The sequence below is a fragment of the Heterodontus francisci genome, chromosome 1, assembly GCF_036365525.1.
Source record: "Heterodontus francisci isolate sHetFra1 chromosome 1, sHetFra1.hap1, whole genome shotgun sequence".
NCBI lineage: Eukaryota > Metazoa > Chordata > Chondrichthyes > Heterodontiformes > Heterodontidae > Heterodontus > Heterodontus francisci.
Genome location: NC_090371.1, coordinates 267232692 through 267257153, shown reverse-complemented (window position 1 = coordinate 267257153; position 24462 = coordinate 267232692). Strand labels below are relative to the sequence as shown.

The 24462-nt window shown below is 40.8% G+C and overlaps 1 protein-coding gene across 2 annotated transcripts in view; it reads right to left on the bottom strand.

Moving 5' to 3' along the window:
* LOC137376212 (dihydropyrimidinase-related protein 1-like) overlaps positions 1-24462 on the bottom strand; it is a 55660-nt gene that overhangs the window by 21240 nt on the left and 9958 nt on the right. For both annotated transcript variants that reach the window (XM_068044336.1, XM_068044328.1), the window contains exons 2-5: positions 16528-16616; positions 13891-14075; positions 5466-5630; positions 547-608 (exon numbers count right to left, since the gene is read on the bottom strand). In XM_068044336.1, the coding sequence (XP_067900437.1) occupies positions 547-608; positions 5466-5630; positions 13891-14075; positions 16528-16616 (501 nt within the window). The remainder of the gene's footprint in view (positions 1-546; positions 609-5465; positions 5631-13890; positions 14076-16527; positions 16617-24462) is intronic.

The window sequence follows — 24462 nt, the reverse complement described above, 5'->3', positions numbered from 1 at the left end:
ATCAACTACAGCAGTGTCACAGTGCTAATACTATCTACTCAAGCTATTGACCCAGGGACAACATCTCTAGCCTTCTTTCGTTCTAAAGGGAGAGAAAGCAATGGCAAAGTTTGGCACTAGCTGGTAAGCCAAGAGATAAAGCAAAAGCTTGAAGGGTGGATTAGGCAGCCTGGTAATTGGATTTAGCAGTTTGATCGATTCTCGGATAAGTACAGAAATACAGAAACTGGAAGGGGGAATAAAAATATAATTTTGCAAAGTATAGAAGTATTGTTAGATCACAAAGCTTTCAACCTATCAGTCTGGACTGTCTTCAAATCCAATTCTCAGAAACTAAAACACAGCACTATAACTTAATGCACTCAATGAGGCTTCAACCCACAGTCCCATTTGCAAGCTCTGATAAATTCTCTAGAGATAGTGGTTGCTTGATATGATGTCCTCTAACTGCTCATTTCCCTCAGGGTCCTAATGAAACCTAGATGCAACCTCAATGAGATACCCTGGATTAAATACATCTTAAAATAAACACATCTTCTACTTTACCTCACTGTCTGTCATCTGGAACATGTCCTTATACGCCATGTAGACTTGAAAAGAATTGATATCTGTTTTCCAGAAAAAGAAAATATATTTAAATCCATGGTACATCAACCAGCTATTTAATCGAGCTGAGTTCAAGCTTGTGATACTTATATTGTAAAATTAGTTTGATGCATTTAAATAACCTTAACCTAAAGTTAAACAATGTCATTTTAAAATAAAATAGTGATTTTGAGGTAAATATCTGAATTTGCACTTTCAGGTCATGTTTTGTCTGCTGAGAGCACATAATAGGAATTTGGAGAGGTCAGCTCACCCACAGCTGGGTGGAAAATTCTGCAGGGCCTACTGTCATTCTGCAGCCAAATTTCCAATATGCATTTCCCAAGTGGGAAACATTCATGTGGGAGAATGAATTTATAAAAGATTTGTTCTATAATCTGAACCTAAGTAAATGAAGAAATTCCAGTCAAAATCATTTCTTCTCAGATTTTCTCCTCTTTTCCCCCGACCCCCAACTCTGCTCCTGAAGGTGTCATCTCCACTGCCCCATCCAAATGATGATTCTTCATGTGCAAGTTTTGACACTACATGTTGACAACCTGGGTGATCATGGACAGGATCACAATGGCACCCAATCCTTTCCATATCCATGTTCACACAGATGTACTTTTCAGTTGGTGACTAGATGGTGATAACATGTGAGAAACTACATGATCTTTCCTCTCCCTATTCTAGGCCAATAGAAATACTCCACTAGCTGCTGGAGTGGAGATTAGATAACTCAACATGCCATGCCTGAAACTTTGATCTGTATGGCTTAGCGCAGTGCTAAGTATTAATAGCCTTGTGGTCCTTTGACATAAACATAGTAAATATACTGCTTGCAAATCTGCTGGCTGGGTAGTCTGGGGCTAGGGGCATACTCTTAAAAATTAGAGGCAGGTCTTTCAGGAGAGAAATTAGGTAACACTTCTACACACAGGGTGGTAGAAGTTTGGAATGCTCTTCCACAATTGACCATTAATTTTAATCTGTAACTGATAGATTTTAGTTAACCAAAGGTACTGAAGGATATAGGGCAAAGGTGGGTATGTAGAGTTAGGCCACAGATCAACCAGGATCTCACTGAATGAGGGGTTAAATGGCCAATTCTTACTTCTATGTTCCTATGTTGCTGGGCGTGGGTAGTTGGGTGGTAACGACCCTTTCAAGGACTTTAGAGAGAAAGAGCAGGGGCAGGATTTTTTGCCCCCATGACGGTGATACAGAGGTGAACAGGCGTGAAAATTCACACTGCCAGCCGGTGTGCCAGATTGCCGGCACATACGAATTAGGAGCAGGAGTAGGCCACTCAGCCCCTTGAGCCTGCTCTGCTATTCAATAAGATCATGGTTGATCTAAATATTTAAGGCACCATCTCACGCCTGGGCCATTTTCCCAGGGGCAGGATGGGGGGGTGGCAGGGCTACCGCCTGCAATTTTATCGGCCTCCAGGCTCCCCGAGGTATCGAGAACAGGCCAGCTCCCTGGAGGCAGCCTCCCGGCGGCAGGCCAGGGGGTTTCTCCATCTTGAAGCATGCCCTCTCTCTCTGGAAAGGCAAGCTTCTGCTTCTTCAGTGTCGGAGGGCCTCCTACTGTCCCTTCAGCTTTGAGAGCCTGTTTGCTGTACTTAACTGGATGGCAAGCCCTCCCTCTGGCCACTAATTGGCCAATTCATGGAAAATCACTGCCGGGTGACTGTTTCCTAGGCAGTGCAGGATTCTGACCCACATTTGACCCCATCGGGGTCAGGAAGCCTGTGGGGAAATTCCTGACGCAAGTTAGAGATAACGATAGTTTTTTTTGAAGAAAAAGCTAATGATAGTAGTTATCAACTCAAAGTTATAAATGAAGAGTGGGTTGAAGGAACAGTTCATACCATAGAAAGGGAATGTGGAGTTATCTTTGTCCTCCAGAATGATTGCAGTGCCATAGAAAAATTTGGCCAGAGTGAAGAGGTAGCACTGAGATGGTCAACACAGATCTGCAATGTTATGTCTGATAAACACTCCAATAGTTGTGGTAATGTAATGGATGTTTTTATTTTAGACTCTATAATATTCGCTCTGGATATAGTATTAGGTTTGAGATGAGACCCAGGAGTTTAATTGCTGCAGCATGATTGCTTTCGTCATTGCACAATGTTCAGCACCATTCGCGACTCCTTAGATACTGAAGCAGTCCGTGTAGAAATGCAGCAAGACTTGGACAATACCCAAGCTTGGGCTGATAAGTGGCAAGTAACATTCGCGCCACACAAGTGCCAGGCAATGACCATCTCCAACAAGAGAGAATCTAACCATCTCCCCTTGACATTCAACGGCATTACCATCGCTGAATCCCCCACTATCAACATCCTAGTTGACCAGAAACTGAACTGGAGTAGCCATATAAATACCGTGGCTACAAGAGCAGGTCAGAGGCTAGGAATCCTGCGGCGAGTAACTCACCTCCAGACTCCCCAAAGCCTGTCCACCATCTACAAGGCACAAGTCAGGAGTGTGATAGAATACTCTCCACTTGCCTGGATGGGTGCAGCTCCAACAACACTCAAGAAGCTCAATACCATCCAGGACAAAGCAGCCTGCTTGATTGGACCCCATCTACAAACATTCACTCCCTCTACCCCCAATGCACAGCGGCAGCAGTGTGTACCATCTACAAGATGCACTGCAGCAATGCACCAAGGCTCCTTAGACAGCACCTTCTAAACCCGCGACCTCTACCAACTAGAAGGACAAGGGCAGCAAATGCATGGGAACACCACCACTAGCAAGTTCCCCTCCAAGTCACACACCATCCTAACTTGGAACTATATCGCCGTTCCTTCACTGTCGCTGGGTCAAAATCCAAGAACTCCCTTCCTAACAGCACTACCCCAAATGGACTGCAGCGGTTAAGAAGGCAGCTCACCACCACCTTCTCAAGGGCAATTAGGGATGGGCAATAAATTCTGGCCTGGCCAGTGACACCTACATCCCATGAATGAAAAAAAAGGGGGCCCTCTAGTTTTCAACTACCTATATGAAAGTACAATACATATCAGACAGTCAGATTGGTTTTACACCTTGTGAGTTTTAATCTATATTCCATTAGCTTGAGTTCATGGAGGTGTCCACTGTACCAAGAGAATAATAGGAATGGGAGACCATCTGGGGATATGATAAGGATGAGAGCTTTGACAGCTGTGGAGCACATCATGGAGGAATTAATACTGACGTGGACAGTGTGCCAGAGGAAAGGGACTTAGAAATATCACTTGTGAAGGAGCTAGGGTGCATTTTTTTCTCAAGTTGAAGTTGTTAAAAGTGAGCAGGGTGAAGCACAAGGGGAAAAAGGTGAGGGAATAATTAGCAATGACTTTAATGGTGACCGAGATCCTCAAGATGGTTAGGCACTGTGTGATGACAATATCAAAGGGGGGCTTTTTATGCAAATCGTAAAGTTTAAATGGAAACTGAGCCTGAGGGAGGCAGGAAGTGCAAAGAAATCGGCAGAGATGGGGCAAGGTGAGGGACTGGCAAAAGACGGTTGGGATGAGGAATCAGAGTGCAAAATCTAAATGAATATGGTAGGGAGGAGATATTTAGTAACAGCAGTAGGCCATTTAGCCTCTTGGGTCAGTTTCACTATTCAATTAGATCATGGATGCTCTACACTTGCCCACTTTTCTCCAAATTCCTCAATATCCTTACCTAACAAAAATCTATCTTAGTCTTGAAAGCTTCAATTGGCCCAGCATCCACGGCTTTTTGGGAGAGAAAGTTCCAAATCTCTACTACCCTTTGTGTGAAAGTAATTGTATTATTAGGAAAACAATAGACGGACAGTCAGATAGTACTAAAAGAAAAACATTTTCTTTGTTACTGGTTCAATGTTTCTGCTGTGAAGGATAACCAGTGAAATATTACAGAAAAAAATCAGCTTCCTTTCTCCAACATGAGAGTTTACTACTTACCACTTAGCAAACATTAGTAAGCATTAACTTACCTACATAGGGCTGGATTTTCAAAATGGACTTGGGAACCCGACACTGGGACAATTTCCGGGTCCCATCCTGCGCCTCAATTGAGTCGCTCACACGACTCTATTCTGAGATGTAAATGCCCGAATTGGGAAGGTGGTGAGCTCGGTGGCCAATTAGTGGCGCTGAATGTTCCCAGGAGGCGGGAGCTGCCTACAGAGCGTGAGCCATGGTGGGCCCTGCCGCTGCCTTGTTGAAGAGAGCAGGCAGCTCCTTAGGGGGCCAGCAGCATAAAGGAATAAGACGGTGTGCAAACATCCAAAACTGAGGTAATGTGCATGATCTGGGGCAAGATCGCCGAAGGCCCCATAATTTTTAATGTGAAGAAACAAATTCCGTTCTGCAGCAGACTGTTCGGGTTTGCCAGAATCCAAACGGAAAATTCCAATCCCAACCTCCCCCAGCCCCTTAACAAGCACCTCTAGGAGCTTACTGGACCGTTAATTGGAGGTGAGCAGGTTCCCTGTTCCATCCTCCCACCCTCACTTTAAAAATTAAGAGTCTGTCCTGGAGGCGTCGGAATTCAGACAGGCCCTCCGGGACCGTGATTTTTAAATCGCATCTGCACCCGGGCCTGACCCCACTGTTATTTGAAAACCCGGCTGATAATGTCTGCCAGCATACAGCTGTTATCCACCTCACCCGCAACACTCACCTTTCGTATTACTCACTAGATCTGTGCAAACCTCGGCTCTTCTCTGTCGCTCACTCCCTGCCTTGCGCCTGCCCCTATTCTCACCCACTCCCAACTCTCATCTTGCCAGTCATTGTCTGATCTCGTCTCAGTCATTCCCACTCCTTGGCTCACAAACAATATCTTGAAAGTTACATTCATTATTGTTTGAAGGGTAATGACCTTTCTCTTGTACCAAGATCTCCAACTCTTCTTTGATGCCTTCATTCCACTGAGGAATATCCACATGCAGGGAATAGTCGCAGCAGGATCGGTTGTCAGCTGCTTCGTGCCATTTTTCAAAGGCGGTCAGCAAAGTAGCATTCTTCTCTGGTACAACGTGATCAACTACAAACAAAACATTCATATATGAATCCATTGATTAAGAAATTCAGTAACACCGATTCTAAAAGGCTTCGCATATCAGTACTACTGAATATAGGGCAGTGGAAGTCCATTATTGGACATAATTTGCCTACCAAGGCTGACTTCTAACTTTAGGAATGTCAAGACATCATAACTCACAGTGCTTCCAGTTAATTAGAATTGAGCTAATTTAACTTATTTTTAGAGTATTTTCACAACTGAAAGATCAATTCTAAGGAAGTGTTGAAGGAGAACTGGACTTGCATGGAAAGAAATATGTTTTGTAGATATGGGAAATTATCTGAAGAATTCGAAAGGATTATTACATGGAAAAATGAAGATAAGAAATATATTTCCATTTCAAGTTTGAATAGCTCACAAATCAGTATAGAAAGGATAGTCAAAATGGAAATTACCCCGAGAAGCAGATTTCATTGTAATCGAGCAGTTCAGTGATGCATTCTATATTTCTTTTTGAAAAATGTTTTTCAGAACAATTTAGAGTGCCTGTGCAGAGGACAACAAATACTTGCAATTATCCAGCACCTTTGATGTAGCAAAAAGTCCCAAGGTGTTTCACAGGAGCATAACCAGACATAAAAAACTGACATGAAGCCATTAGATCAGGTGATGAAAAGCTTTTTCAAACAGATAGGCTTTAGGGGGCATGTTAAAAAAGCATAGTGGAGAGGATTAGGGAGTGAGTTTCAGTGGGTGGGGCCGAGACAGCTCAAGGCCCAGCTATCAATGGTGGGGTGAAGGAAGTGTGGGGGTGATGGACAAGTGGCCAGAATTAGAGGAATGCTGAATTTTGGGAGAGTTGTAGCACTGGAGAAAGTTACAGAAATAGGCTTAAGTTTATAGAGGGATTGATGATTGTCACATCACCAGAGACATCACCAACATTAGTGACAAAAAAGATGTAAAATTTTAATTCAGAAACACTGATGATCACAGAGCTGGGAAAGATCAAAGAACAGAAACTGCACAGTCTTGCAGAATTGGAGAGTAATTCTGACGGGGGTGGGTGGAGGAAGTGTTTGGGGTAGAACTTTGTAGGATTTACACCTCTCTATGCCCTATCACAAGCAAATTGTGCTTCCTAGGCTGGGTGCTTCTCCTGTCTGGTGTGAAAGAATTCTGGAAATGTTCCCAGCTATGTTCTTGGGCTAACTGGGAATTCCACTCAAAATGCCTGCATAAGCTCAGCAGGACCTAGGTCTACTCAGAGTAGGTGGAGATTCCATTGTGTGCTTAGTGAAGACCCCAAAACTGCACAAAGCAATGGTAATCAATCCCAGAGAAGGCAACTACCATTCTTTAAATGGGACATATGTTTACTTGTTAAAGCAAAAAAAAAATTTTAGTTAAGGCTTCAGTTGTCCTTAAAAAAATGTTAGATTTTGTTACAAAAGTGCTTCTGTTTTTGTTAAAAATATTTTTTGAGGATTCATTGTCAAACTGAAGAAATGTTGGACCAGTTTTTTTTTCAAGAGGGTCATCAAGAGGACACTGAAAGGAGTTATTTGACAACAATGTTTACTGATTGTCACATGGCTCAAGTTAAAAATAGAACAGAAACCCAGGTAACTGGGGGAAGATGTGTGCTGAGAAGTGACAGGTCAGAAGGTCGACTTTCTGTTTCCGGTTTCACTTTTGTTTGGAGTTGGGAATGAACTGTTTGAAAGGATTGGAGTTTTAAAAAATAAAACTGAAGGACAGAACCCCAGCTCAGCCCAGCCTGCTCCATCTCTTTAAAAAGCCTGCAGAAAGAGGGAGAGAACTTCCAAGGAGAGACGACCACAACCCAACTCAGCTTTCCAGCACCTCTCTAAAAGACCCTGGGAAGTCCACTGTGACAACTCATCTCGTCTCCTGTCTTTGAAGAAAAGCCTGCTAAATTAATTCTCAACGCCACCTGAAAAGAACTGTTCTAAAAACTCCCAGTGACCCATCTACATGTACTCGGAGGCCAGACTGTATGCCAGTTTTGGAGCACAACATATCTGCTGTTTCTTCAAGAATGAGCAAGTGTTCAGCCCAAGTGCTGTTTTGTCAATAACAGAACTCTAAACAATAATCCCTTTTATTTTTCCAGTTAACTGGTGTGCATATGTGTGTGTGTGAGGGGCTAAGGTAAAAAAGGACCTGTAATATTTTAATCTGTGTATTTATGCTTTACTTCATTACTGGTTAAGATTTGTTTTATAATAAACCAATCACCTTGTTCTTTATTAAAGAAATCTGGTTGCTGTGTTTTATTCTGGGATAAAAATAGAGTCTATGATTGACTGTATCGGTAGGTGGAGAAATATTTAAATATATTTATTTTATTTAGAGATACAGCACTGAAACAGGCCCTTCTGCCCACCGAGTCTGTGCCGACCAACAACCACCCATTTATACTAATCCTACATTAACCTCTACCACATCCCCACCATTCTCCTACCACCTACCTACACTAGGGGCAATTTACAATGGCCAATTTACCTATCAAACTGCAAGTCTTTGGCTGTGGGGGGAAACCGGAGCACCCGGCGGAAACCCACGCAGACACAGGGAGAACTTACAAACTCCGCACAGGCAGTACCCAGAACTGAACCCGAGTCGCTGGAGCTGTGAAGTTGCGGTGCTAACCACTGCGCCACTGTGCCGCCCCATATGTTGTGACCCATGGAGAAGTGGAATTAGAATAAACAGTGCTCTCCTTCCGTCTTGGTCGGAACACAAGACAGAATTCAGAATAGCAAGTAGTTGGCCACGCAAAATGGCAGGAAGTGAAAGACAGTGCAGGAACCAGGAGGGTGACACTCACAAGCCGATACTCAGCAATGAATACAGGTGAAGGTGATCACACTTCAAAAGGAGTGCAGTCCTGAAGCAAACAACTGCACAGAAGGGTACAGCAAAGTGCAGTAACATAATAATAATTGGGGATTCTGTAATAGAGGGACAGACAGGCAGTTCTGATACCTTCAATGTGATATCTGTACAGCATGTTACCTCCCTGATGCCTGGGTAAGGGACATCACTGAGAGCATGCAGAAAATTCTGCAGGGGAAAGGGGAAGAACCAGAAGTCATGCCCATCTAAGAACCAGCAGTAAAGGGAGAAAGAAGGTTGAGGTCCTGCAGTCAGATTTTAAGGAGCTAGGGAGGAAGTTAAAAAGCAGGACCTCAAAGGTAGTAATCGCTGAATTCCTCCCAGTGCCATACGCTAGTGCAAGTAGAAATAGGAGGAATTGGCAAGTTAATGCATGGCTAGAAAAATGGTGCAGGAGGTCATAGTTTCTTTATTGTTTCGTAACACCAACAAAATTGATTCTGTCTTTGATCACTCAAGGACATTTTCTCTTCCTAGCACTGTAATATTTTCCTGAATCAACTGTCCTTTTTTTCCTTCTCTTTCTTTCCTGAATACCTTGTACACAGGAATGTAAAGATTCCAATCCTCCCCTTTTTTTAAATGAGGTCTCAGTTATCAGCATTACATCATATTCCCACATGGCTCTTTGCACCTACAGCTCACCAACATTTATTAACTACACTGTGCATTTACACATACAGACTCCAAATCTAACTCTTTGTTTCTATGATTTTCTATGATCCCACCTAATTCCGTATTATTTCTAACAGTGTCTCTCCCAGTCAACTGTGCCCCTTGTTTTTGCTTTTTTGGTGCTACATCTTAGTGCTCAACCCCCTGCTGAAAACCCTCCCTCACAGCACTGGGTAACCTGCCTGCAAGCCAGCTGTTCAGTTACAACCCGTCCATCTTGAACAAGTCCTTTCTGCCACAGAACTGGTTGCAATGTCCCAGGAATCTGAAGTCCTCCCTCCTACACTACGTTTCTAGCCATGCATTAACTTGCCATTTCCTCCTATTTCTACTTACAGAAGTGTATGGCACTGGAGGTAATCCAGAGATTACTACCTTTGAGGTCCTGCTTTTTACCATCCTCCCTCGCTCATTAAAACCTGACTGCAGGACCTCAATCTTCTTTCTCCCTATACTGCTGTTTCTTACATGGGCCATGACTTCTGGTTCTTCCCCTTTCCCCTGCAGAATTTTCTGCGTACTGTTCGTGATGTCGCTTACCCAGGCATCAAGGAGGCTACATACCGTACAGATATCACATTGAAGGTATCAGAACTGACTGTCCGTCTCTCTATTACCAAATCCCCAATTATTATTATGTTCCTACACTTTGCTGAACCATCCTGTGCAGTCCTTTGTGGTATGTTATAGGTCACGAAATAGTGGGAAGACTATAGAACAGCAGATTTAGAAAAAGAAATTAATGAGAGGCACAAGAACTATACAGCAATTATAATGGGAGACTTTAACTACCCCAAACATTGAATGGGGTAGTGATTCTGTTAAGGGCAGAGAAGGGTAGGAATTTCTGAACTGTGTTCAGGAAAATTTTCTTGATCAGTATTTATGTTTCTTGCCCAATGAGGAAGAAAGCATTGCTGGATCTAGTTCTGGGAATGAAGGGGGTCAAGTAAAGAATATTACAGTTGTGGAGTATCCCGGTAATAGTAATCATAATATTGTAAGGTTTAGATTAGTTATGGAGAAGGACAAGGAGCAAAATAGAATAAAAATACTTAACTAGAGGAGGGCTAATTTCAGTGAATTGAGAGGGATCTGGCACTGGTAAATTGTAGTCAAAGACTGGCAGGCAGAATTGTAATGAAGAAATAGGTACCCTTTAAAGCAGAGATGGCTCCACAAGGGAAAAAGGGAGGGGGCGGCAACCAGACCAGGGCTCCCTGAATGACGAAGGAGTTAGAGAGTAGGCTGAAGCAGAAAAAGGCGGCATATGACTGTTGTCAGTTTGATCATACAAGGGAAAATCAGGCTGAAAATAAAAAGGTCGGAGGAGGAAATAAGACAGGCAAGGACACATTACGAGAATAGATTGAACGCTAACATAAAAGGGAATCTAAAGATCTTCTATAGGCATATTAACAATAAAAAGGTTGTCAGTAGAACGGTGAGGGCTATCAGGGACCAAAATGGAGATCTATTGGTGGAGGCAGGAGGTGTGACTGAGGTATTGGTGTTTACCAAGGAAGAGGATTTTGTCAAAGCTATGGTAAATGAGGAGCTTACTGAATGAGATTAAAAAAGATAAAGAGGAAGTATTAGAAAGGTTGGTAGTACTTAAAATGAATAAGTCACCCGGGTCCAGATGGGATGCATTCTAGGTAGCTGAGGGAAGTAAGGGTAGAAACTGCAGAGGTGCTGGCCACAATCTTCCAATCCTCCTTAGATACGGGTTGGTGCCAAAGGACAAGAGATTTGCAAATGTTATACCCTTGTTCAAAAGTGGGAGAAGAATAAACACAAATACAATTACAGGCCAGCCAGTGTAACGTTGGTGGTGGAGAAACTTTTAGAAACAACAATCGGGGGAAAATTAATACCCACTTGGCCAATTTGAACTAATAAAGGACAGCCAGCACGGATTTGTTAAGGGCAAATCATGTTTGACTAACTTGATTGACTTTTTTGATGAGGTAAGGGAGAGGAAGAGGGTAGTGAAGTTGATATTGTTTATTTCAAAAGATGTTTGATAAAATATAACATATTAGGCTTGTGAGCAAAAATTGAAGCCTATGGGATAAAATTTGCAGTAGCAGCATGGATACAAAATTGACTAAGGGATAGAAAAAAGACAATGTCTTTCTTGCAGACTGGAGGGGGGTATACAGTGGAGTTACCCAAAGTTTAGTACTATGATCACTGCTGTTTTTGATCTATATTAATGACCTGGACTTGGGAGTACAGGGTATAATTTTGAAATCTGCAGATGACACAAAACCTGGATGTATAGTAAACACTGAGGAAGATAGTAATGGAATTCAGGAGGATATAGACAGGGCTGGTGGGATGGGTGGACACATAGCAGATGAAATTCAAAGCAGAGAAGTGTGACTTGATACATTTTGGTAGGAAAAATTAGGAGAGGCAATACATGCTTAACGGTATACTATGTGTCAGTGTGGCTCAGTTGGTAGCACTTTCACCTGCGAGTCACCAGGTTTTGGGTTCAAGTCCCACTCCAGGGCTTCAGCACAAAAATCAAGGTTGATATTCCAGTGCAGCACTGAGGAAGTACTGCACCGTTGGAGGTGCTGTCTTTCAGATGAGCCCTTAAATTGAAGCCCTTTCTGTCTGCTTGGATGGAAGTAAAAGATTTCCAGGCACTACTTTGAAGAAGGGCAGGGGAGTCCATTGTCCAGGCCAATACTTATCCCTCTATCAACATCACAAAAACAGATTATCTGGTCATTATCGCATTGCTGTTTGTGGGAGTTTGCTGTGTGCAAATTGGCTGCTGCATTTCCTACATCTCAACAGTTACTACACTCCAAAAGTACTTAATTGTCTGTAAGGTGCTTTGAGATGTCTGGTGGTTGTGAAAGACACTATATAAATGCAAGTCTTTCTTTCTTCTTTTAAAGGGAGTCCAAGAAGAGAGGGACCTTGGAATGCATGTGCATAAATCTTTGAAGTGGCAGAACAGGTTAACAAAGCAGTTAATAAATTATATGGGATCCTGGGCTTTATAAATAAAGGCAGAAGAGCACAAACTCCAGGAAGTTATGCTAAACTCATAAAAAACAATAGTTCAGCCCCAGCTGGAGTATTGTGTCCAATTCTGGGTACACTTTAGGAAGAGTGGCTTTGGAGACGATATGGAAGAGATTTACTTGAACGGTTCCAGGGTTGAGGAATTACAATCATGTGGACAGACTGGACAAACTGAGGAGATTTGCGTTTAAAATCATGAAGGGCTTAGGTACAATAAATAAAGAGAAACTATTTTCAGTGGTTGAAGGGTCGCTAACCAAGGGGCACAGATTTAAGATGATTGGCAAAAGAACCAGAAATTACATGAATGATTAGGATTTGGAATGCACTTCTTGATGGGGTGATGGATACAGATTAAGGAGCAGCTTTCAAAAGGGAATTGGATAAATTCTTGAAGGAGTAAAGAAACTGCAGGGATATGGGGAAAGAATGGGCAAGTGGGACTAATTAGATTGCTCTTTGAAAGAGCTGGCGCAGATTCGATGGGCTGAATGGCCTGATGCACTTGATGTGCCAAATAGCCTCCCTCTGTGCTGTATGATTCTATGATTGTGCTTGAATCAACTCGCCTAGGTAAGCACACCTGCATTATTAAGATAGCTGGGAAGGTGGAAATTACTGGCTGAATGACAGACAATGTCATTATTTTGTGATTTGCCTCGCTTGTCATGGTGGGGGTGGACGGGCATTTATTTGACCTGCCCCACACATCAATTGGGCAAGCTCTGGATGTCAGAGACAAATAGGCATTCAGCTTTGAAATGGCGATAATGACAGAAAATACATGATATTCCAGCATTTGTTTAGCAATTCAATATAGCCAACCACATATCGGCATACATACTATAGTTCCCAGCACTTCTGGTGGGAATTCTCAGAACGTGGTGGATGTGTGGGGGTTGATGCAACAACTCAGCATGCTGTTGAGTTATGCAGCTCCCCAGTGAAACTCCTGCAGAACATTTAGGTTTTGATGTGGACAGTCCCCTTGCAGTGTCACAATAGGCACAGTCAGCCTTCAGAATACAGAATTCTGAAATCCATTCATCTTTAATGAAACAAGACTACAAGTTTAAGAGAACTGACAATGAGCAATAGAGCATATTTGTGTTATAATATGCAGAGCTTTGTGACAATTCTGATCAGGTTTTCTCTCTCTCATTATTTCAACCCTGAAGAAAAATCCAGGGAAGTGGAAGTTACAGGAATAAAAAAAAAAGAGTGCCAATGTCCCAAAAAGAGCAAGAGCAGAGAGGAAAAGAATGTAAAGCAAGGCAATGATGCATTATTAGCTTTGAAAGACAGTGTTTCACTTGAATTAACTCCAACAAATATCATAATCGAAAAAAAGGCAGCTTATTCCAACTACAGTTTAATAAAATTACCTTGTAATCAATACATAATTTGCTGGTAAATCTGCTATGGTTATTTCTCACAATCTTGATTGAAAGGAATATCGTCAGGTCTATCAGCAGATATAACATACATTACTGCAAGGACCTTTTCAATCACAACTGATTTATCTGTCACATGATGTTAGTATGCACCAGTAATTTACTGAACACAGGGTTCTCATGCATTAATGCATGCTCTACCAAAGGGGCGAGGGATTTCCGAGTAAAGATACATTTCTTACTTATCATTGTGGTTCCTCCTGCCAAGGCTGCCTTTGTTCCTTGAAAGAAGTCATCTACACTTGTGGTGTTCATGTAGGGTTTCAGCAAGTAGGTGTTTGCATCGATTCCTCCTGGCATAACCATCCTGCCATTTGCTTCAATGGTTTTCACACCAGTGGGAACATTTAGATTGTCCCCTATTTGTCTGCATGTAAAAAGGATCACATATTATACAGCATCCCAGCAGAAAACAGCATCCTTTCAAGGATAAGCTTTAAAAAAAAAATCACTGTTGACAAAGGATATAGGTTTTGATTTAAAGAAAGATGCAATTGTTAATTTAGTTGAAATTGTGATCTTATGAAATTATTTTGCCAGTCATTTTCTCAGCCCAGCTTACAATGTAATATTGCAATGCTGTGCCAAGGGCTGTGTGTATCAAGTGTGCAGACTATAGCAAGTGCACTGAAACAGCAGACAAGAAAGCAAAAAACTCTCCAAATATCAGGCCAAGTCCAGCAAAGGGCGGGGTGTGACATGAGTGGTAGCCCCATTGAGAATCAAGAGAAAAGTTAAGCGGAGCCAGTGGAGTGACAGCAGACACACTGGAATTCACTGTTGTACAAATAACAAAATAATTAAAAGCATTAAAGTACAGCAATGAACTGCAAGAACCTTGTATCTTAACATGAAAAGTATTATTTTTACAAAAGCAGTTTGTCAAGGATGCTGCCCACAAGCTTTGCAGGGGCGGAGGTAAAAACCCAATTTAATGTTTCAAGGAGAAGGGAGCCATGAGGCCGAAAGGGATTAATCAAGGATAAAGATTTAAATTTTAAAATATTGTCAAGTTAAAATTTAAAACAAAAACTTACCTGAAACAAGAAGGTGAATGGAGTGGTGGCTCTTAAACCTCACAGAGGGACAGTAAAGATGTTCATAAACTGGGCACAAAGCCACCCAGTGGTCAGATTGCATAAATGCAGTGTGACTCGTTTACATAGATGAGTAACATTATAAAAATGGGCACTAACATTTATGCAAGGAAAGAGTTGACATCAACAATGTGACAACAATATGTCGAGAAACGCAGACAGAAAGTGCAATCAGAACTAAGGTTTTTAATTTTATGGATATAAATAAAATACTTTCTCTGGACCTGCACCAAAATACAGTGATTCCTAACTAGTTACGTTTTCAAATTTTAAGTGTATTTCATTATCTACCTTCTACTTTGTTTCCTCAAGCCATATCTCATTTCTTTGTCAAATCAGAGAACCTGCCTCAGATCTACAGCTGACCAACTTTTCATGTAACATTGGTATGACGTTAAATGCTGTGCAAGCACTCTGTTATTCTACTTTGCGCTCTGCTCAGATAAAGCAGAGTTCTGTTTATTTATAGCTAAATGCATGTTCTGAACTCTGCTCACTGGCCTCTAAATTGCTGGTAACATTTCTAATGTTAGGAAATAGCAAACATGATGGTTTGACCCTTTCTAAAATCAGAAACTTAAGAATGACCAACTGAACCATGTGGACTTTAAAAAAAAATAAGGCAAAAAGTGGGCAGAAGGAGGTAAGCCAATGCAACCACAAAGGACTCCCTTCTCCAACTGATCTTACACCCCAAGCAATTATACTGAACATTATGCAATACTGCAGAGACCACTTCATGACAACACAAAAGATGTGCACTATAGGGCACAAGCAGCTTCCAGTTTTCTCTCCCTCTGAAGGAGCACATAGTCTTCAGCTGGCATCATCTCTTGATGTCACAGCCAAGATGTAGGGATTATACATTGACCTCAAAAGGAGTCCTATTTGCCTTCACTGCCTGGGTTGTAATCTGATACAGTGGGTCACTTGCTCAATGATATCAATGGGATGAAAACTGGCAGGTTCTATAATGGTCAGGCCACTCACTCATACCTGGTGACCGCCAGGTAGTGAAGGTGAAAACTGCCCACATTCTTGAAACATCCATCATATTAATTCAAAACTTTAACAACTTAGTTGATTTTTTTAAAAAAAGTTCAGATGGGCTGAAGTACTGGATTATTAGTGAATTTTAGAGGTTTACAAGGACTATCGGCACTTGATCCAAATAGCCATAACTTACGCTAACAATGTAACATGGTCCACTTTCCTGTTGAAAGGCTTGAAAAATCAGACCAAAATGATGTCAGGCAAAAAAATACTTACTTGCTAATGTTGTACAACTCCTCTAAGGGTTCTCATTCTACAGCAGCATCTCTTCACTAGAGACACTTAGGTTACATTTGTCAGTCATGCAAAGCAACCTCAAATAAGCTTAGATCTAACTACAAACCCAACACAATTAAACTCAACAGCATGTGAAAGACTAGAAATTACTGTTGGCAAAATTAGCAGCTGAAAGCTTTGGTGTGTTCATGTTCCTCCATTCACTGCCTGAACAGGAGTTAACCTGCTTGGTTTTGCACATGACCATCAGGCTTAGGTTTACAGTGCACGCACGGGCCTGTAATATATTTCCTACCCCATGCTACTATCTACGGCATTGCATACCTTCCAGATTATTATTTAGATATATATTTCTTGGCAACTTACTTTATAAATGCATCTGCACTCGCTGCCATAAGCATCACCATATGTGAGCTTGGCCTAGAGGCTTACCTTATAATTCCATCTTCTAGATAAATATCAGCATAGCAGGACTGGTCCTCATTGATGATCCTCCCACCTTTAATAAGAATGCGATCACTCTATAAAGGGAACAAAATTGACCAAAACCTTCAGTACAAGACAATTTTTTTTCTCCAAATTAGCAGGCTAATGTCAATGCATTAAAAAGCTATGGCTCAGAGTAAGTTAAACAGCAATTATACACAGTATGGAAAGATTCATTAATGGATGATTGGTGGTAATTTGCAGAGAAGTATATTTGGGACTAAATGTCTCTGGAATGGAGCCAGCTGTGGCAATTGTATAATCTATTAACCAGCGCATAATCACTGTTCTGGTTCTTAGAAGAAGAATGGACATTTAGGAGAGATATCCTAACCCTTACAGGAGAAAAGGACAAAAATTGGGTCAAAAGTACCAGGACATACACATATACAAATTTCCGTACAAACTCAAATCCTTCAGCAATGTAACGTGGTCCACTCATGTTAGCTCCATATTTTTATCAGTTCATTTTCATGGCTAGCAGGTTAAACAGAAGGAAACACACTAAGTGGCATTTTCTGGCAATATGCTTTGGAACTGTCCCAACTGTGTATAATGGATTGATGAATTTCCTTGAGAAAACCTTGAAAAATTTTCTGTGTTAGTACTATATTTTGGAAACCATCCCATAATGTGGGGCAATGTCAAGACATGCTGACATTAATAATCTTTGATTGCCCAGAAGACCACATTGTGCAGCTAGAAACAGCAACCTAAATAGCCGACCTAAATAGCTGTCATGTATGAAGGAAATACCTGAAATATAGCATACTGATTTCAATTTAAGAAACAAGCAGAGATTGGACCTCTAAATATGAAAATCTGATTATTACCATGACAAACCTTTAGATAATGGTGTTCCAATATTTTCCCTACAGATTGCTTTCAGGTCCTTAGAAAATGGAAATGACTTCCTAATATTGAAGTACCACTTTAATGTGCTTTACCAATGGGGGTAGGAGAAAGAAAAGAAAGACTTGCATTTATATAGTGCCTTTCACCTGCACTGGATGTCTCAAAAATGATTTACTGCCAATGAAGTACTTTTGAAGTGTAGTCACTCACTGTTGTCATGTAGGGGAAACAGCAGCTGATTTGCGCATAACAAGGGATTTGCGCATAATAAAACCAGGGATAACTCCCCTGCTCGTCTACAAAATATCTAGCCAGGGAATCTTTTACATCCACCTGAAAGGGAAGACGGGGCCTCAGTTTAATGTCTTATCCGAAAGATGGCATCTCCTACAGTGCTGCAGCTAGAATTTTAAATCAATACCAACCATTTCCCATGGTATATCTTATAGGAAGTGGAAGGAAAGAGGTTTAATGAAGTGTATGTTGTGGTATTGCTTTAGTGGTTTGGAGGATAAATGTTTTATGTAATGCAACACATTATTTAAATGAATATAAGTGAAACTGCATTTTGATTATATAATACCACGGCTGTCTCAACAGTATTTTTGGGCTCAGATGTTGTCAGTATAGAAATTGGAAATACTGGGGAAGAGGAGCTCATGGTTTGGAAGCAGAGGAAGGGTTGAGGTATCTGAGGATTTGAGAGAGATCTGGAAGTAATGGAAAATGCATTTGTGGGGTAAGCAAGAATTTGTCAGTGGCCTGTAGGATATGAGAATACCCAGAGGGGGATCTGTTAATAGTGAATGCTGGTAGTGACAGTGCTCCTAAAGTCTTGGAGTACTGGGATTGGTGCTGGAGTCTGGCAACATTATAGTTGATGGTAATCCAGGGATATAGAAAGACTACGTTTTACATTAGAAGGCTTGGATCTGGTAGTGTAAAGGAATGAGAGTATCTGTAAAAACTGAAGGGGAGGGAATGGAAGGGAATTGAGGTTGTGGCCTTTCCTTTATTGTCTCCTTGGCCTCTTCCTAATATGGGCTCTTCATCGTTTAAATTACTTAGTGTGCACTTAAGAGTAATAACCAACTTTGTGCTATTAGCCAGGCACCTCGCCCAGAGCACATTGATAATTCAGGCACAAATTGCTCCAGACTCTCTGGTCATTTAAGATAATGGTCAGAAAATCGCATGCAATGCATAACTAAATTTCCAATATGGTTTCTCAACAAGCAAGGCTCCCCACCTGAAGTGTGAAGTTGCAAAACCTCAGAACCCACAATGAGTGCTTTAATCAACTAAGAGCCTCTTACTTACTTACCCCTCCAAGCCACACACCATTCTGACTTGGAAACATATCACTGTTCCTTCACTATCGCTGGGTCAAAATCCTGGAATTCCCTCCCTAATGTTCTGTGAGAGTACCTTCACCATATGGACTGCAGTGATTCAAGAAGGTGGTTCATCACCACCTTCTCAAGGGAAATTAGGGATGGACAATAAATGCTGGCCTTGCCAGTGTTGACAACAACCAATGAATGAATTTTAAAAAAACACAAACTAGCCCACTCCCTCCTTGAGTAAAAGCCTTTAAGAAGTGCTTGTTTTCACTGAGAATACTTAGCTTGTTGCTTTGAAACACAATGCTGGTACCTACCATGGGCTGTGTAGTAATCTTGCGGACAGGGCACGTCCAACTAATTCATTGCTAATGTTTCTAAAATTATGGAATCAATTTGCATTACCAATTAGGTATGTTAATATGTACCAGTGTTAGATATAGCAAACTTTTTTGGTTGAAGAAACTTGCAGGGCTACAGGGATAAAGCGGGGAAATGAGACTGACTGGATTGCTCCACAGAGAGCCAGCATGGACTCAATAGACCGAATGGCCTCCCTCTGTGTCGTAATGACTCTATGACTCCCTTTTTAAAAGGATTAGTAACCACAGACACCCCCCCATCTAAATTAAATAATTGATGCAAGACATCATTTTAAACTCCCAGCATGCAGTTTAATTTCAGAATAGTCCAAAGACCTTAGATGCTCATTATTTCGAAGCAGTCATTTTTCCTACCGTCTCAGCTGCTGAAGCCAAATCCTCTATTTTCTTTTGCCACCACTCAAGCCCACAGAAAAAGTTCTACAGAAAAAAAACTTACAAGAAATAAATTCCTGACTTTTGATTGGTTCATTGACAAAATGTCATGTGGTGATTGGATGAGGATCATGATAGTCATTAGAGAAGCACGTTGCAAGTGTTTGAAATATTCCCGCATGAGTGCAATGATGGTTGGAAATGAGGCAGCACTGTGGGAGAAATGGGACGTCACTACTTTCCTCACAATGATCAGCAATAACCCAGAAGCTTGTGAACGTGCTGCTAATGATTAACCTGATCTTCATCCATTCAGTGCACAATGACCCCAGCCAATGCTCATTCGCTAATATCATGGACCCGTGAAAGTATTTATGACACCCAGGAATCTGCAGACCCCAGTGTGAGTACCAAGGAGATATAACTGCCTGGGTTCAGGGGCCATATGTGCTAGAAACAAGGGCTTGACTCTTACCCAAGACTCAAATGGAAGGTCACTGTATGATAAATCTGTTCTTTTTAATACATTCTTCAGCTATTTTAATATTGTTCCATTTTGAATTGACTATTTTGTGTAACATACTTTTATGCGAGTTCATTAAATGTTCAGAAGCCATTTTTAAGGAGTGAAGGAGCAAGATAATTCAAGCATTGATGAAGAAAAAAATCTGAAAACAATAAGGAGCTCTAATAATTCCAGGTATATCTAGTTACAGAATCCTGTTGCAGTAATAGCTCTCTATCCTAACCTCCACCATTACTGAATAATAATTATGTAATTCATATATGCCGCAAAATTATAATGATAATCCTAAAACTATCTTAACCCAAGTAGCAATCTTTAGCCACAACTGTGATTCCTATCTGTTTAATCATAACACACATTGTGTCAAGCCTCCAATTGGTCACTCCAGTCAATTGTATTTCAAGAAATGTTAATTGGATCCTAAATTTCACAATTCCAATCTTAGCACTAACCAAAAGTTTTGCTAAAAAAAAGGACCATTTCCAATGTCTCTATATGTTAGAATACAAATTTAATATTTTCATTTGATAAATTACTGCATGTGATATATGATTTGGTTATGAGCTGTATTCTAAACTCCAAAATCAATATTCTGCCTCACAATAAATTCCACATCTAAACATAACTCCACCATTTTCACCCTAACCCTGTTCTACTAGATTAATAGTCATCAGAATGAAGCATTCACCCTGTTATAAATTCAGCCAACCTCATGTATTTCATCAACAACGTTGGAATCTAGAATGTAGTTATTAGACCCTTTACAGGCAAGTTCTTAATTAACTAGGCTTTCCACAAAACATGCAAGTTGTATAAAGAACATTCCAGGAATATATAAAAGGGTCTCTGCATTCATGGAACTTTTCATTGGAAGAAGGGCATAGAAGATCCTTAAAGAATGTGCCTTAGCCTCCACCTTGAAAGAATCTACAATAGAGGTATCCAAACTGCAACTTGTGGACTACACATGGCCCCTGAACTCAAGCAACCCAGTATTATTATGTAGTCCTACCTTGGCCAAATATACTCTCTAACTGTAATGTGCATTGTCTGTACTGCATTTTTTGCATAGTCTGTGAGTTTATAAGTTAATTTAGATGATGGCACTCAAATCATGCTTTGTTATTTTTAAGTTAAGTCAATGGATCATGAAGTGTTTTTCAGCATACGAATAAATGTGGTGGAAATAATCAGTTCTGAATAGGAAGAACAGATATCCTCTGGACTGTCAAAAATTATTAAAGTTTTTTTGTCAATGTATAGAATAGATAAGAAAGAGTAACAAAACAGTAGTTTAAAAGAGACCCAGAAAGCATCGTACAATTGATAAGTTGTCACCATTCATTGTTTCTCGGTGTTGCTATTGGCCAGGAGCAGACTAATGTTGTACAATTACTTTTTTCTTTTTTGATATGAAAAATTAGCAAAGCAAAGTAGATGTTCCAACAATTAATATTCACACATTTCCCAGGAGAGTATAGAGTCATTAAAAAGCTAATTTAAGTAATAAGTAACCGGTGCTTCCAGAATAGTGAGATTTTGTTTGGATTGATTGGCAACTCAATCAGGAGTTATTTGGAGTTTTAATTGGTCATGAAAGTACCATCACATAAACAGGTCTCTAATTACCCATTTTTTATTGGTTACGACTCATGAAGAGTTTTGTGGATTCAAATATTGAGTTCATGATTTCAGTAGTCAATAGAATACCTCATTACCAAAAAGATAAGATGGTACAGCCAGCTGCTGACAACAAATAACAATACTGTTACAGAATAACCAAACGATGGTGACTGAGCTGCACCTATTCTAATAAGACCAGTAATACTGCAATAATCAAATGCAACATCGTCAATTACCATCCTAAAAGTTTGTCTTTGCAGCCACCTCAAGATGTCCATTCAAAACATCAAGGACTGCCACTCAGAAATCTTGTTCATCTTTTAGTAGCCATACCCTAACCTCAATTCTCCTTTTGTTACTTATGGACCATACCTATAGACTACTTCGCTATTTATTTTATATTTTTTGATATTTTAATTTCAGATTTCCTCTTTTGCCTTCCTAAATGTCCTGTTAACCACTATCCTGAGCTCATTATATTCCCTTTTGCAGGATGTCTTGCTGCAAATGTTTTGGCACTGCCATTTTCTTAGCATATCCACAGTATTGGTACAATGCCTTCCCTTTTGGAAATGTCACAAGAGGTGATAAGTACATTTAAATTGAGGCAGCTACTTAAAGGTATATGGGGGTAAATATGTTGGTAGTGCCTCATGGTTTGCTAATATTTATAATATATAATTTGGTTTTTGCAAAAGCTGTTTGCGTAACAGAAATGTTCTGCATTGAGTATGTGTCCAAGCAATGCAACACTACTGATTTTTTGGAGGAAGAGGTGAAACAATGGAGAGATGTCAAGCAGGTTAGGCTGCACCAGAAGCAAGCTGCACCCATTTGCCAGCACTCTCCCACACACCACTTAACAGAAGCAGGCACATCTCTCTGGTAGTGGCAATGCAGAACAGGCTACACAGACTCCAAGTGAGCAGACAGTTTGATGCAGAGCTATGCTTTCCTGCAATGACATCTACAGCTAATGAGTATCAGAGTTGCGATACTCTATGCGGATGCTGAAGTCCCCTTTCTCAACCTCTTTCCAGGCATGCTGTAATGCTATCCGCTAGGCAGCATGTTATGGAATACCAAGAAGCCTTGCTACCATTTTATCGCACCAGCTTCACTTAACAGCTATTAAACAGGGGGTTGGAGTGTTGCATTGCTCCAATGCTTGGACACATTCAAATCCCTGCCTCCACATTTATTGGGTCATTCACTATTTCTGCCAGGCATTTCTGTTATGCAAACAGCTTTTGCAAAGACAAAATGATATATTATAAACATTAGCAAACCTTGAGGACACTACCAACATTTTTACCCCATACACCTCTAAGTAGCTGCCTCAATTTAAATGTACTTATCACCTCTTGTAAGAGATGAGCAGATAAAATTTCCCAGGTTCCCAGCAAGCTTCCAACACTAATATGGAGAACTCACTCATACTACTTAATGGGACTGACCATAAAATTAGGTGTAGTCAGCATATTAATAATGATCAGAAAAGTGTTAGTAACTCAATGTTTGGCTAATGCCTGATAGAAGGGGCAAATGGAAAATTTACTCCTGCAAGTCAACTTTTACTATTTATAGTGGCTTTTGCCAAATAGCAACATTCTCTAGTATAAAATGACCTATGACATACCACATCTAGTCTACAGTTTGTTCACTAGAAGAGAAAGCAAGAGTACTTTTCAACACATCTTTCAACAGCTTGCATTTCTATAATGCCTTTCACATAGACTACATGTCACAAGGTGTTTCACAGAGGCATCAGGATAAAAAAAATGGTGACTGAATCAAAGAAGGAGGCAGGGTGTAACCAAAAACTTGGTCAATGAGATTGATTTTAAGGAAGGTCTTAAATGACAAGAGAGATTTGAAGAACTGAAGAAACACTGGGGAGGGAATTCCCAAGCCTGCAGCCTAGGCAGCTGAAGGCATGGCCACCAATGGTGGGGCAAAGGAAGCAAGGGATGTACAAGTAACTGGAGTATGAGGAATGGAGTTCAAGGAGAGATGTTCTAATGTTGAACAAGGGAATATAAAGACAAGGATAAGAATTTTAATTCTGGGTGTTGAGATATTGGGTGTCGGTCATTGAGGACTAGGGTAATGGTGAGCAGAACTTGGTGCAGGATAGAATGTGGACAGCAGAATAATCGACAAAAGAAAGTGCGCAGTGTGTGGAGGATGGGATATTGTCCAGGTGAGCATTAGAGTATTTGAGTCTTGTATAATAAGGGCATAAATGAAGGTTTCAAAAGCAGATGGGCTGAGGCATGGATGGGGGCGGATGATGTTATAGCAGTTGTAAGTAGGTAGTCTTTGTGATGGAGGGAATTTGGTGTCAAAAGTCCAACTTGGATCAATTAGGATGCTGAGGTTGGGAGTTGTAGGAGAGATGAGCTTAGATCTGAAAGGCAGAAACACATACAAGTCTCCTGTACGTTGAAGAGACCAAATGCAGATTAGGTGACTATTGCAGAACACCCCATTCAGTCTGCATTTATGGCCTTAATATTTCAGTCACCCGGCATTTTTAATTCTCTGCCCCACTCCCACTCTTACCTTCCTGTCCTCCTACATTCTTCCAATGAAGTTTAACGTAAACTTGAGGAACAGTACCTCATCTTTCAACAAGGCTTCCACACTCAAAAATAAGTTCAACAATTTCAGACAATAACCTCTGCCCCCATTTTCTCCTGCATTTTTTTTTGTTTTTTGATCTGTAGCTATTAGTAATGATTCTGCTTTCCCATTTACATCTCCTCTAAACCAA